We start from the raw sequence: 13,095 nt of genomic DNA, 5'->3' as shown, positions 1-13,095 counted from the left end.
CACGCAGTCACCATACACGGTCAAAACTTGTTAGTAAGAGCACGGTCTGTACAACTTTCTGCTTATAACAAGGAAATATTGAGGTCCCAACCCTTTTCATTGTTTTTATTCCTGATAATGCAAGGTTGCTGTAAATAGCAAGGTAATCTGCCAAGTCTGTAGGACCTCTTATTAATGAGGTTCAACTGTAATAATACAAAACTCAAGACTTGGTGGGACAACAAACCCATCAGGTATTGTGAAGCCCAACAACCAACTTTTCAGTCAGGCTAACCCCTGCCCTTCATCGCAGCATAGGATCACAGCATGCAGATGTCTACCTGTTTATGAAACCAAGCACACCTGGCCACACAGACCATTAGGGTGCAGACAGGTGTGTGCTTGGAAGACAGACAGCCCATCAAGGTCAAGCACCTTGGGCTCTGCCAAGCAGTGGCAAACTGACTGAGCAGCCTCCAAGCACAGACAGAGAGGCATTAACATTCCGATGTTACCTCAGTGAGAGGTGAGGCATTCCAATTTAGATTAGTGTTTTGTTACCTACCTTTGTAGGGAGTTGACACCATGATTGTGAATTTTTATCGAATTCATTTTTTTTTTTTCATCTCAGTGGGGGACATAACCAAATTGCTCCTGCAATACCGTTGAATATATGCATGACATATGAAATGAAAAAGAAAAAAATCTTTACAAAAAAGCAAAAGCTGTGACTTCAGAAAACTTTGGTGTGCCGAATCAGCTACTGATGTCAAGTTTAAAACAGGGTATACCTAACATACTTAGAAATTCCTCACAGGAAGGGCACTGATTTTGCACTTATTGAAAACAATAAATTATCCTTGAAAATACAAATTACTGTAACTGCAACTTTAGTTGCTATCAACAATGAAAAAGTCTGGGAACTCTTGTTGCAAACTTTTTTACATCAGTTTCTCCTGTTAAAGTTTAAGTAATCACTAACCAAAAAAAAATTAATTAAAAAATCATTTTGGAACACACAAGACTGTAAACACTTGCACATACAATGTACATGTGGGCCTACATGTTAAGTTCTCTACCGGTATGTACATGTAGGCCTACATATATCTCAGGTACATGTACACGTACATGTACATGTAGCTTGTTTTGGGTCTTTGTGTCATACAAATCAAAGATTCTCTCTCCACTATTCCCACATGTATACAACATCATAACTTCTTGTGAGTGTGAATGTTGGAATCTTGGGTGAAGTCTCATTTCTGAAATAACTTCCCACCAGCATAACACACTCAAAGTGATAACAGGAACACTGCCATCCCCCCCACAGTACAACACAGGGGTGGGACTGACAAGGTAGCATGGCAATGTAACATGTTTAAAAAAAATCAGACCACTTGCCTTGCCAGATATTGAGATATTGCTCAATAGCCAAAAAACATTCTTCTAGTCACCTCTCTCCCTGGGGGCCCTCTTAGAGGCTCTGCCTGGGGCCAGTGTGGGCCCCAAAAAGTTCACAACTCCTACATGCTAATCCATAAATAATAAAAAGCACAAGCCTACACAAGGCATGGCACCACACCAGCTTGTACCACAGACCTGTGAATGATCCAGCGGCTTGTTTATTTGTCATGAGGTGATCCCCTTGACAGAGCTAGTTATGTGGCTCGGCTCCCTCAGCCAAGGTGCTACTGACTGAAGAACACATACTGTACTTCACTACTCAGATTAAACTTCAGCAAGACCATGCCATGGACAGTGATACATGTACATGGACAGTGATACATGTACACGTCATTTTAACCTGCATGTCATTAAAACAGTATCTTCAAAATGACTTGCGTACACCTACTGGTAGTCCAATAATGACTGACTGATTTTATGTTGATGGATGGACCATTCTTATAAAGCCCACTTCACACTGTCTCTGATTGGCTAATTGGCTATCTAATGTTACAGGTATTTAATATCACTTGTTCAATTTGGATTAGTTGGTGTTTCAGAGAATACATAATTAAACCAGTGTGCACAATTTGCAATTTTTCAAAATTGGCCTATTTGGGGGTTTGTGGTTTACTTTGTCTATTATTATACGAACTTGTTTTTTTTTTATTTCACTGCTTTGAGAAAAATCAAGTAAAAAACACTATTCATTTTTATCACTCAAAGCACACCTAGGGTAATTTATCTCAAGTGCAAATATCCATAGGCAACAAAATGTTCCCGAGTGCCTGGATAATGCACAGCTGAGGTTGATCTGTAAATCAATTATGGCCCTCCAAAAAAGCATTTTTCCATCGCTTCAAGTATTGCTAGTGGTTGGCAAATTTACCTTCGAGTTTGTGTCTCCTCCTTATTGTGAAACAAACAACACTTCATCATGCGGTCAAGTGACTGCAGTCACAGTCACAGTGCAATTAGTATACAAACACATGCATGATTGACCACTAAGTCATGGTTTATCACAGGTACCTCAGACAAGTACCATCCACGATGACCAGTGTTGTAGTCGAGTACTTTGTTCCAACTGCCGAGTACTGTCTAAAACATACTTTTCCGAGTACAAAAAAGTCTGAGTACCTTGCTAGCAGACTACAAGTATTGGTTTCCAAGCAAGAGTATTTGTACTTCAGAATATGAGTACATGTACTTCCGAGTATGAGTACTTTTACTTCCGAGTATGAGTACTTGTACTTCCGAGTATGAATACTTGTACTTACAAGTATGAGTACTTGTACTTTCCGAGTATGAGTACTTGTATGTCCAAGTACAAGTACCAGTACGAGAACGTGTTTCTAATTCACAAAACAACAAGCTGCGCCGTGGCGCGAGTCCAGTTTTAACAACTTTTTGGTACTAATTGAAGTCTGCTTTCCAAACTTAATTATTCTTTTGCCCGTGTTTGCCAGATGTGTCGTTGGAATTTTCAGGTCTCGGTTCTAGACTAGCAACACCCACAGAAACCTTTAGTTTCAAGCCAATCCAAATTTTCCTTCAGCCAAGTAATTACGACTATACATATATTTTATCCCTTAATAATGTGTTTAAGGGTACTGAAGGTGCAGTTACAGCTTTCATTCTTACTTGTTAATATAGAATCCTCTAATACTAGATGTATAACACACAATCTTGTTCTACCCATCAATGGTAGCAGTATTTAAATGAACTGCATGTTCCAAAGATCATCTATTGCAACGATAGGTGGAAAAAGTATAATGTATCTGTTTTCTCAAAAATGATAGCATTCCAAATGGGAAGATTTTGCAGATTTACTTACATGTATTTCACAGTAAAATATTTAAAGATAATTCAACGGTCCTCTTTTTGAAATTGTACAGAATTGAGTACACTGAAGTGTTATAGCAATGCCGTTGCTGCTCAGGGATCTGCACCACAGCGCTCTACCGTCCGGCACTAAGCTTAATGAAACAGCCCACTAACTGGCACAAAAATCCTTAAAAATCCCCCCAAAAACATTAATCACAATGAAAATTTCATATTTTTACCTGGTAGAATTAAATTTGAACTCTTAATCAGTTTGGAAAGAAAAACTCACTGAAAAAGCGATCTAGAGTCCCCTTAAGTGCCCCTCTCCCTGACTCCGGTCACTTCGCATGCCATTACTAAATTGTCCTGCACTAAAATATGGCCGACAATAACACTGGTACACTGCCTTTTAACTTCCACATCCTTTTTGTTACAAACCTTCATGAGTTCACCACAATACAGCACTGACTATGGTCACTGTAACCCAGTAGCATGTTCCATGCATTTTAGCAAAACTCAAACACTAATAAAAATGAGGAAAACTGGGGCACCGATTCTTGTGGATGTGGGTTGCTAGCCCTTAGTAAGCCAGAATGATTGAAAAAAAAATCTTAACCATGATGCTGTTCAATCATTTACACTGGATCAGTCAAGTGAAGAACTGTCTTGTCGACAACTGATCAATCAGTTAATCAACTGCATAATTAATCAATTAAAAGATCAATGATATGATGACTAACAAACTGAACAAAGGAATGGTATCCTTGTCCTGATTACTTAACTTTTGAACTCAGAAAAGCAAATACTGTACATACCTGCCAATAAATGAAGCTCCAGGGGCCCTTAATTTGGCTAAGAACTGTCAAAATATCTTGGTTTGATTGACTGGACTGCAACATGGTCAACAGCAAGTGACCATCATTATCAGCAAGATCAACCTGTTGGCAAAGGAAGAGTAAAAGACTGCTTGGTGGCTGTTGGCATGTTTGGAGTTTGGGGGTCTTACATGTACCTTGTTTCATAAATGAGGTACATGTACTGGTAAGTCACATAGGGAGTATTGGCCCTTTTTGTGTCATTTGACCACAATGTTCATTGCCATTCCACTGCAATTTCTCGTATGACTTTCTGGAATTCAGGAACACTTTTTTGGATACGAAAAATGTCACGATAGGGCTGCAGCTAACTTGTTCCACACAGTGGGCAAAGGTCTCCACAAAGTGTTTTTCCTGTCATTTGGTGCATTTTTTACCAAGTTTCAGATGGTTGGACATGTAGGACAAGCGGCTGAAATGGTCATTCACCTTTTTTCCCCAGCTAATTTTACTGACCTTGATTCCAGCAAATATCTCTCCATTCCACATCAGCACATTGCCATCAGAGTCTTCCATGGGCTGGGATGTCAGTGTTCCTCTCTGACGAAGAACATGTCCAGTGAAGAATGCATGCAACTGCTGAAACTGTTGGGAATGATCTATCCTCCTAACACCAATGGGTTTGAGGAGGTCATTAGAGCAGTCAGGGCCCCTCAGTATCAGGCTCTTGTACAGCTGAGAAAGTTATCAAGACATCATAGATGTAACTCTCACAAAGGAGTGAGGCAATTTAAGTGATTCCAATAGTGGGGTTTTACTTGATTGAATTATCGATGATATTGGAAGGATGATCTTAATCAAAAGGTGAATACATGGTTAATAATGGTTAAAAATGGTTAAAAATCACAAGTCGATTACACTGTACTACTGTACATGTAAATAAATGTCTTGCAAAATATTGAAGTCAACAGTGGCTAAAATTTTACTTTTTTGGCTACCGGTATGTTTCAACAGCAACATTTTTTCTACCTAATACATGTACATGTAAGTCTGTTTAGTGAATGTCTGTGTGCACATTTGACTATGGTGGTCTACTGGTATATCTGCCATCTCACATCTCACATGGATCCCACATACAGTGTACTGTACATGTATGTTGCATCTCAGATTTCACATTTTTATATGTAAATAACAGTGACACCCTTCCAATTATACATATATATGTATTCAAGTTGTGCCAAAACTTTGGTATATAATGCAGTTGTATAGAAATCTACTTTTTAATAATGAGATGTTAAAACTTATTTGCAAATAATGTAGTTAAAATGTCATTATTTACATATACATGTAATGAAAACTGACATTTCTTTTAAATGTAAATAAATTAGATAGAAAACTGAATTATATATTTACGGAAAGATAACTAACTACTGCTGTTAAAATAATTTATTTACACATGGTACTTCATAGCCATCTTACTTAACAAATTTGATACAGTGAATAACAATTAATATGAGAAATGAAATCGGAGATGGATCTGTCATCACTAAAAGACACAATTGCACATAACCAAAATCACCTCTTTCTTTAACAGTGTTGAGAGTCCAGAAATGAACTTTAACAATTGTACTGATATTTGTATAATTGTGGAGATATGGTTTACACAGTTTAATAGGATTTGGTTGTTCGTTGTTAAAATAATCATTATTTTGATGAAAATGTCCAGCTTACTTTAGGTGTTTTGGTGTGACATGCACATAACTGTGTCAATTCATGTTTTTCAGGTTATCTAACATACCACTTTCATACGTCACGGTGTCTATCCACAGAATGACAAACATGAAACAGGCTGATTTTGCCATTTCTTGAGCAGATAATCTCAACAAAAATGTATATCTTCCTGAGAAAAGATATAACAATAATACTTTACATAATATTTGTGTTTTTTTCCTATCAGAGGACAAAGCTAAGATTTGATTTTAGGAATTGCAAGTGTTTTTCTACTTTTTTATAACATTTGTCACAATTATTTTTCCCTCTAAATGTAAAAATCACAAAAGACTTATAAATCTGTATGAGTACATATACATGTACACTTATTACAAAACCAAATTAAATAAAATAACAATTCATCAGAAAACATCGGTTTATTGTGCTGAAATGAAAGTGAGAAGACTGTCCATGTGACATACAATATATCTGTCCATTTGACAAACGTGATGTCTGTCCAGTGATAAACGTTACATATTTTTCTTGAAATAAATTTCAGTGTTACTTTACTTTTCTGAGAAAATGAAAGTTTCTAAAAGTATTCTAAAAAGACTATAATTGCAGGTATTTTCAATTGTGTTATGAATTTAATTTTCATATTTAAGAAACAAAGTGTCTGTCCATGTGACAAACGTTACATATTCAAGAATGAATTCTGTAACTTCTTAAATATTGCTCAATTTATCTTTACCTTTCTGTGGCAACAATCAGAAACAGTGAAGACATAGGCAAGCAAAAAATAATGGCAAACTTTTACAGTTGGGACTTGTATTGAATGTGATGCAAATGTGTCTTTTAGTGTGGACAGACCCAGATGTAAGATCCAAAAAGCAAGATGAAGGATCTGGGATGCAAGATCCAAGACGACAGATACATGTAGAATGCACCACGTATATGTATGTGACGGCTTGTACGCTTTGTGTAGACCAGTGCCAGTAGCTGTTTGAGCCAACTGTCTGCAAGTAACTTGTTGTTACTTATAGAATTACAAGTTCAATGTACGGTATACATAACAGCTCTGTATATGCAAGGGAGGCAAGATTAGGAATTACACTGGGTACTTCCATCAATTTCCTGCTGTATTACCTTTGATGTGACCAGATTTGCTTGCAGATGACACAGTCCATCAGGTGAGGATGGGGCGAGCAGGCAGTATATACCACACATGATTCATGGGTCACTGGTCATAAACCACTGGAATTTAAACCAGCATAAAATATATCTATAGAGCCAAACATAATTCACACTGTAAGGTACATGTAGGTCTGTCACTAAAGTATGTCAACGTTAACTCCCTTGGCATTCTTTCTTGAAAATTAACAGTCCTCTAAGGTCTCAGCTGTACTGAAAAGTACCTTTTTTTTTAACACATCCCTTGTTCTTTTACAGCAATACAAGTGTGGCACCTAGGGCCATGACGGGCACCCATCACCCAAATGTTAATTACAGGTGCCTGATGAGTGTGGTACCTAGGGCCTTGACGGGCACCCATCACCCAAATGTTAATTACAGGTGCCTGATTCCATTACATGTTTTATTACCCGAAATTGCATTTGTAAGTTTTGCAACATTTAAGAAAAGCAAACGCTCATCTCTATCCATTATATTAAATATCGTTTGGAAAAATCTGAGTAAAATATCTCCAGAGTCTATTTCCCATAATTTCCTGAGGTTTAAATAAAGAAGATGTGGTTTACTTTGTTGTGAACCTTGGCTAGAGAGATTCCCCGTGAGTCTATGACAAGTACTTGACAATACCTGACAGTGACAGCTAATGTGTGGTTGACATTATATCAAGTGCTTTGTTATAACACAAGTCAGTTAATTGAGTTAAATGGTCTAACTGCTTGCACTTATTCCCTGTACTCATTAGTTCATTTTTTTACTATTCCCCAAACTTAAATGTGTCTTAAGAGCTTCAGGTACACAACATGAAAGGAGTGCTTTTTGCATTTTGTCTCAAACTTCCGGAACGTTCCCAGTCCATTGGAATGTTTCCATTCAGAATGCTGGCGTTCCTTTGAAGCATGCCACGTCTCATTGGGAGCACTACCTTCCTCCTGCAGGAACATTTTGTTGGGAACACCGTGTTCCCAACAAAATGTTCACAGTCGGATGATGGCAGTCGGGCATACATTTGTTTATGTAGTAGAAAGCAGGAATACACAGCCTCATTACAATATTCTGAGTAAGATTTTGACTTTCTGACGGATTTTGCATCGTAAAAGGTATTTTACTTTTTTTTACTGAAGTCTTAGAACTGTTTGCAGCTGTAAAAATACAGTAGGTCCATGATGATGTACATGTACATGAAACCTAAAGAACTCATTTTAGGTGATGGGATTTTAACAAGAGAAATGCTTTTGTGTTGTGTGTTGTTAGTCTTGTCATCATTTCTCAAAAAACCCTCAACGACTCTATCCCTGCATGCATGACAATTTGCCGAACAAGGGTACTGATTAAGTTTTTAAGATTTTAGAACTTGGACTACTCAGATTAAGGCATGTAAAAGGTGAATAAAGCTTAACATAACATGCAACATTTTTAAAAAAATAACAACTTACATCATCAATTTTGTCAACATTCCCCCAAATAAACACACACCAGTAAACTCCATTGTAATTATGTTGAATACAGTGTTCCCGACTATTCCAGTGGACCATTTCAACAAAATAAATGTTCTAGCTGGAATGCCAGAGCATTCCAAATTTTGAGACATTCCTAAGGATTGTACATGTAGTAGTGTAATCGCTTCCTGTATCCATGATACACACTGATAAAGTCGGTGATACTAATTACCATCCACCAGACTTGTATGACTCAGACTCAGAATTGAGTCTGACTCGAGTCACATTTTTGTGACTTGGACTCAAGTCACTTTGACAAATGACTTGGACTCCCAGCTGCAGACTCAGACTCGGCCTGCATGGCTTGTAACTCAACAGAAATTACATCTTTTTTTTTTTTACTGAGCCAAACCATAGACCTGGAGAAGAAAAAACAATGGACTGCCAACTCCAGCGGGCGCACATCGATCTTGAGTCAACCGGAAGTGCCGAAGTTACCGGCACAGACAACTTCCATGTTGCTGTTGTCCGTATGTTAAATTGTGCTGCATGTACATGATGTTGATCTTTCCTCCTCAAAATAGCATAAATTTCCAGGTAGTAATTGTGCAGTTGTTGGAAACAGTGCCTAAAGACACAGATAGTTGGTTGAATTTCTATGGTATACCAAAGAGGCCAGATCCAGACCCCCCAAAAAAGCGAAAAGACAAGGCGGAACAGAACGCGAGCGACAAGAATGGAGGCAACATAATACATGTACAGCATAGTTTCATGGGTGAGTTCATAAAATTTGAATATCAGTACATTAGGGTTTTAAGACCAAAGTAAAGTTCTTCTTCAGCTTAGTTGAAACATTGTCAGCTTATCATGTAGAAGTCATTTTAGTGCCAAAGAGTGTGGTGATGATATTAACATAGGCCTTAATTAATAAAAATACAATGTAAAAAATTAATAAGAAAATGACTTGATTTGCTTGTGGTCTGGTGCAGTATTCTTTTTCCCTTCACAGTAATTCTCCTTATATTTCATTTTGTGGTACTGCAGGTGCCAACTTAGCCTACCCACTGAATTTCTGCTCACATTATTACCCGTAGTTATTAATCCTGTTCCTGGTAAGTGCATTGAGATGGTTGGTTGAGTTGGTCGTTGACTTGAGTTTTCCTGTATTAAATGTTTGAAACTTGATTTCTTAAATTGCAATTTTAACAAGTTTCATTTTTTTCTTTGTTCTCATTTTCAAGCATTTTCTTGTGTCTGGCTCCATGTATCCATGGATGTTTTATCCATATTGCACTGCAATGCATGCTTTTCTGTTGATGTTCACATGTAAACCCTTCATGTTAACCCTGTAAACTTCTGTGTCTGCCTGTACAAAATGCCCTAGTTCTGAGCTATTCCGGTATAGTTTGGGTGGGGTTCATATGGCAGCAGCAAAAAATAAATTTTGAAGTAAGCAGGATGTTGTGTGTTTGAATCCTAGCCTGGCACACTGCGGAGTTTTTTTCTCAGGGAAGCACTGTTTAGTGTTAATAAAGTTATGTTGCATGAAAGAAATGACAAGCTTACTTTACATATATTGCAATTTCCTCATTTATTACATCTTACCTCCTTGAAAATTGAAATAGTTGATTTTGAAGAATGAAGATTTTAGGAGTCATTCTTTAATCCCTGATATTGATGCCACAGTCCAAGAGTCAAGCATTATGATGACTATTACACATTACACATTTCAAATGTGTCACATAATTTAGTACATGAATACCTGTAGAATTTTTAAGAACTCTGCTCTATTCCGCGTCTTTGGAGAGACCACTGTCCTAAGTAATGCCACCTAAATGTACATGAAACCCTTTCGTCAATTTGGACAAATTCAACCAAAAACGAAACAGGCATCATACAGGATGTTTCGATGAAACCTCAATTTTATTTGACAAATTGACTGAGAAAACTTTGAAACTTGAATATAATAAATGAGGTGCTTGAAAAAATACAATATTTGTATGTGTACATTGTAAATCTGTTTATTTACATTTTGTGATTTGGAATTTGATCAAATTACAAACCAATTTGAGTAATGTTCAGAAGTGCTTGCTTGCTCCTCTGGCCAAGGGAAGCCAGAAACTCGTCATTAATCTGCCTGAAAATTTATCAAGCTGATGTATCTTGTCTATTTTTTCCCCCAAACAATTCTGACTGCTTATAAAGATCTTATTACATACAGTTTGTAAAGTATGACATGTTCATGTACGAAGTCATTGGGGAAATTATGCTATGGGCCTTCATGTTTCCCATGCACTTTTCTAATATAAAACAATGCCCTTTTGAAATGTAAGTTTAAATCTCGTAGAAAAACACAAATTTGCAAAAAGGCCTAGAACTGAAAATATTGTTAAAAGACTTGAACCTGAACAGGGGAACATGTACTATTTTTCCCTTTGAAAAATCGAAACCAGATGAGTAATTATAACTCTGAAAATTACCTTACAAGTCAGAATAAAAGGTTTAATGTAGCTGGGTTAACCCAACCAGACTTGGCTGTCGGTGAGAGCTAACATCAGTACTCGAACATGTTTGCCGATTGTTATGATTGGTGCATGAGAAAAGAATACATGCACAGCTTTCCCTGTCTAAAGGCTCATTAATTGTCAATAATTCTCACGTCAGTATACTCATATCATCACAATGTCATAACAAACATGTATGTTGTCTATCTCGTCCATTTTGCGATTTTTTTTCCATGAAAAAGTTCCGAGGCAAAATTACGAGCACAGTGCCAGTCGCTATTGTTCATCGCACATGAACAACGCTTCAAAGGTCAACCGGAAGTTTCCTGTGCCGGCAACTCCAGAGCTTGCGGCTGACAGAACATGTTTACACACAATGTGCCGTGCACCCGCTGGAGTTGGCAGTCCATTGTTTTTTCTTTTCCAGGTCTATAGCCAAACGGCACATGATCGGTGCACGCACGATTGCTGAGAAGCGGTTATGTACCGAAATACAACTGTATGCACCCCATCCAAACTTGATACCGCATTAATCCATGATGATCAGTATCAGACTATTCTTGTCGGACATAGACTGGAGCTCTGTCAAGCAAAAGCTCTAAATCACATGTATTGCTGTTCAAAGAATCTCAGTTGCAGCTGGTTATGGGTCTGACAATACGACGTCAGTAAGGTCTGTGTGTACATGTATGTGAAAGCACGAGGACTGGATGCATTTACATGTATTCCAAACGTAGTCAATTCAGGGTTTATCAGTTTTAAGAGAAATGCAAATGGAAGATCAAGCGCAGAATACAAATTCTGCAGGAGAAAAATAGAGGAAAATTTTTAAATTTCTGCAAAAGAGACTTTTGCAGAAATGAAACATTTGCAGAACCAAAAAATGATTTTCCAATACAATAATAAAGGTGACTCATCACTCAGACTTTGACTCGACCTCTGTAGCTTATGACGTGGACTCAACCTGGATGACTCAGGACTAGGACTCGAGAGGTGTGAGTCAGACTTGGACTTGATGTTTCATGACTCGATTACAAGTCTGCTATCAACACACCATCAACACACCGTCAACACCTCTAAAACACATTCTAATCTTGCAGTATTCAACTGTGAAGTATATGCCACTTTAAGAGGACTTTTGGCTAAACCACAAAAGCTTAGACTATTCAAAATTGCCATTTTCAGTTCAAAGAAATTGCCTCATTCGAAAAGATCCAAAAACAGCAGCCATATTGCCTCAGGGGCAACTTGGACCAAACCATTACACTAAAAGGGCAATTGTAAATCTTGCTGGCAGTGCATGACACTGAACAAGAACATTTGGGAACAAGTCTGATTGGGATTTCTCCTTTTTTCCCACAAAAGTCTTTGGTGAGGGTTTTGCTCATCCTATCGTTGTTACTATTGTGTATTGACGGTAATTAATAAGACCCAACATGCCAGATAAAGTTAGGACACATGTACACAGGGCTCAGGCTACTTGAAGTACTACTTTACGTGTAGTTGGCCTCATGAGTCCGACTCCTAGCATGGAGAAGGGAATACACCGCTAACCTGCCGACTGCAATATCATGACCGAATCGTTCAGAACCAAATGACGACGGAAATGAAGTCGTTCAAAACTCTTTTGAGTTACCCAAATTACTATATATACAACATACCTTAGGAGATGCAAGCAGTCAGAGTTCAAGCACACCGTCATGACCGTGGGAAATAGTAAGCACTACGACCGACACAGGGCAGTTCGACTGCACGGTGTCATTATGTTGAGTGTGTTTGATCGTCGAATTTGTTTGTTACTCCAGTAATGAAAAGATTTGCACTTGTCATACAGCTGCATGTATTGTACGGTGTTCGCAATGGTGCAATAGGTCAAACAAGCGAAAAGCACTTATTTTTTACTCAGGTTAATAAACTTGTTTTGGTGTTATTATTGGCATCGTTATGGTTTAACAAGCCGTTTGTGGTCAGGTGTCTCTTGGTTGAGTACAGATTAATATAGCGTAAAAACTTCTTAGATGGGCATTTTGTGGGTGTTTGTTTTGTTTTCTTTGAGGGCACCTGGAGACACTCGATATGGGGGCACCCCAGTGGCGAGACTGGCATAGGGTCCTCAGTAATATTCAAACGGTGCAAGGAATAGGCCTATGGCAAACGGAAACAAACACGTATCATGTCATCCTATTTAGGATCGAA

General features: G+C 37.9%; 1 protein-coding gene across 4 annotated transcripts in view; it reads right to left on the bottom strand.

The window, feature by feature from the left end:
* The window catches only part of asnsd1 (asparagine synthetase domain containing 1), a 64,643-nt gene extending 51,553 nt beyond the window's left edge, over positions 1–13,090 (bottom strand). For 2 of the 4 annotated variants that reach the window (XM_087144553.1, XM_087144556.1), the window contains exons 1-4: positions 12,561–13,085; positions 6,915–7,022; positions 4,575–4,793; positions 4,059–4,181 (exon numbers count right to left, since the gene is read on the bottom strand). In XM_087144553.1, coding sequence (XP_087000679.1) covers positions 4,059–4,181; positions 4,575–4,793; positions 6,915–6,995 — 423 coding nt within the window. In that variant the 5' untranslated portion in view covers positions 6,996–7,022; positions 12,561–13,085. Of the gene's footprint in view, positions 1–4,058; positions 4,182–4,574; positions 4,794–6,914; positions 7,023–12,560 lie in introns of all 4 variants that reach the window. The other 2 variants (XM_022249733.2, XM_087144555.1) reach the window with 2 other exon arrangements.
* Between the last annotated feature and the right edge of the window lie 5 nt (positions 13,091–13,095).

Source organism: Acanthaster planci, linkage group LG12 (assembly GCF_054643075.1).
Source record: "Acanthaster planci isolate LZ-2023a linkage group LG12, COTS_SCS, whole genome shotgun sequence".
Classification (NCBI taxonomy): domain Eukaryota; kingdom Metazoa; phylum Echinodermata; class Asteroidea; order Valvatida; family Acanthasteridae; genus Acanthaster; species Acanthaster planci.
The sequence above is the reverse complement of the archived record's forward strand: the minus strand, read 5'-3'. Positions and strand labels throughout refer to the sequence as shown.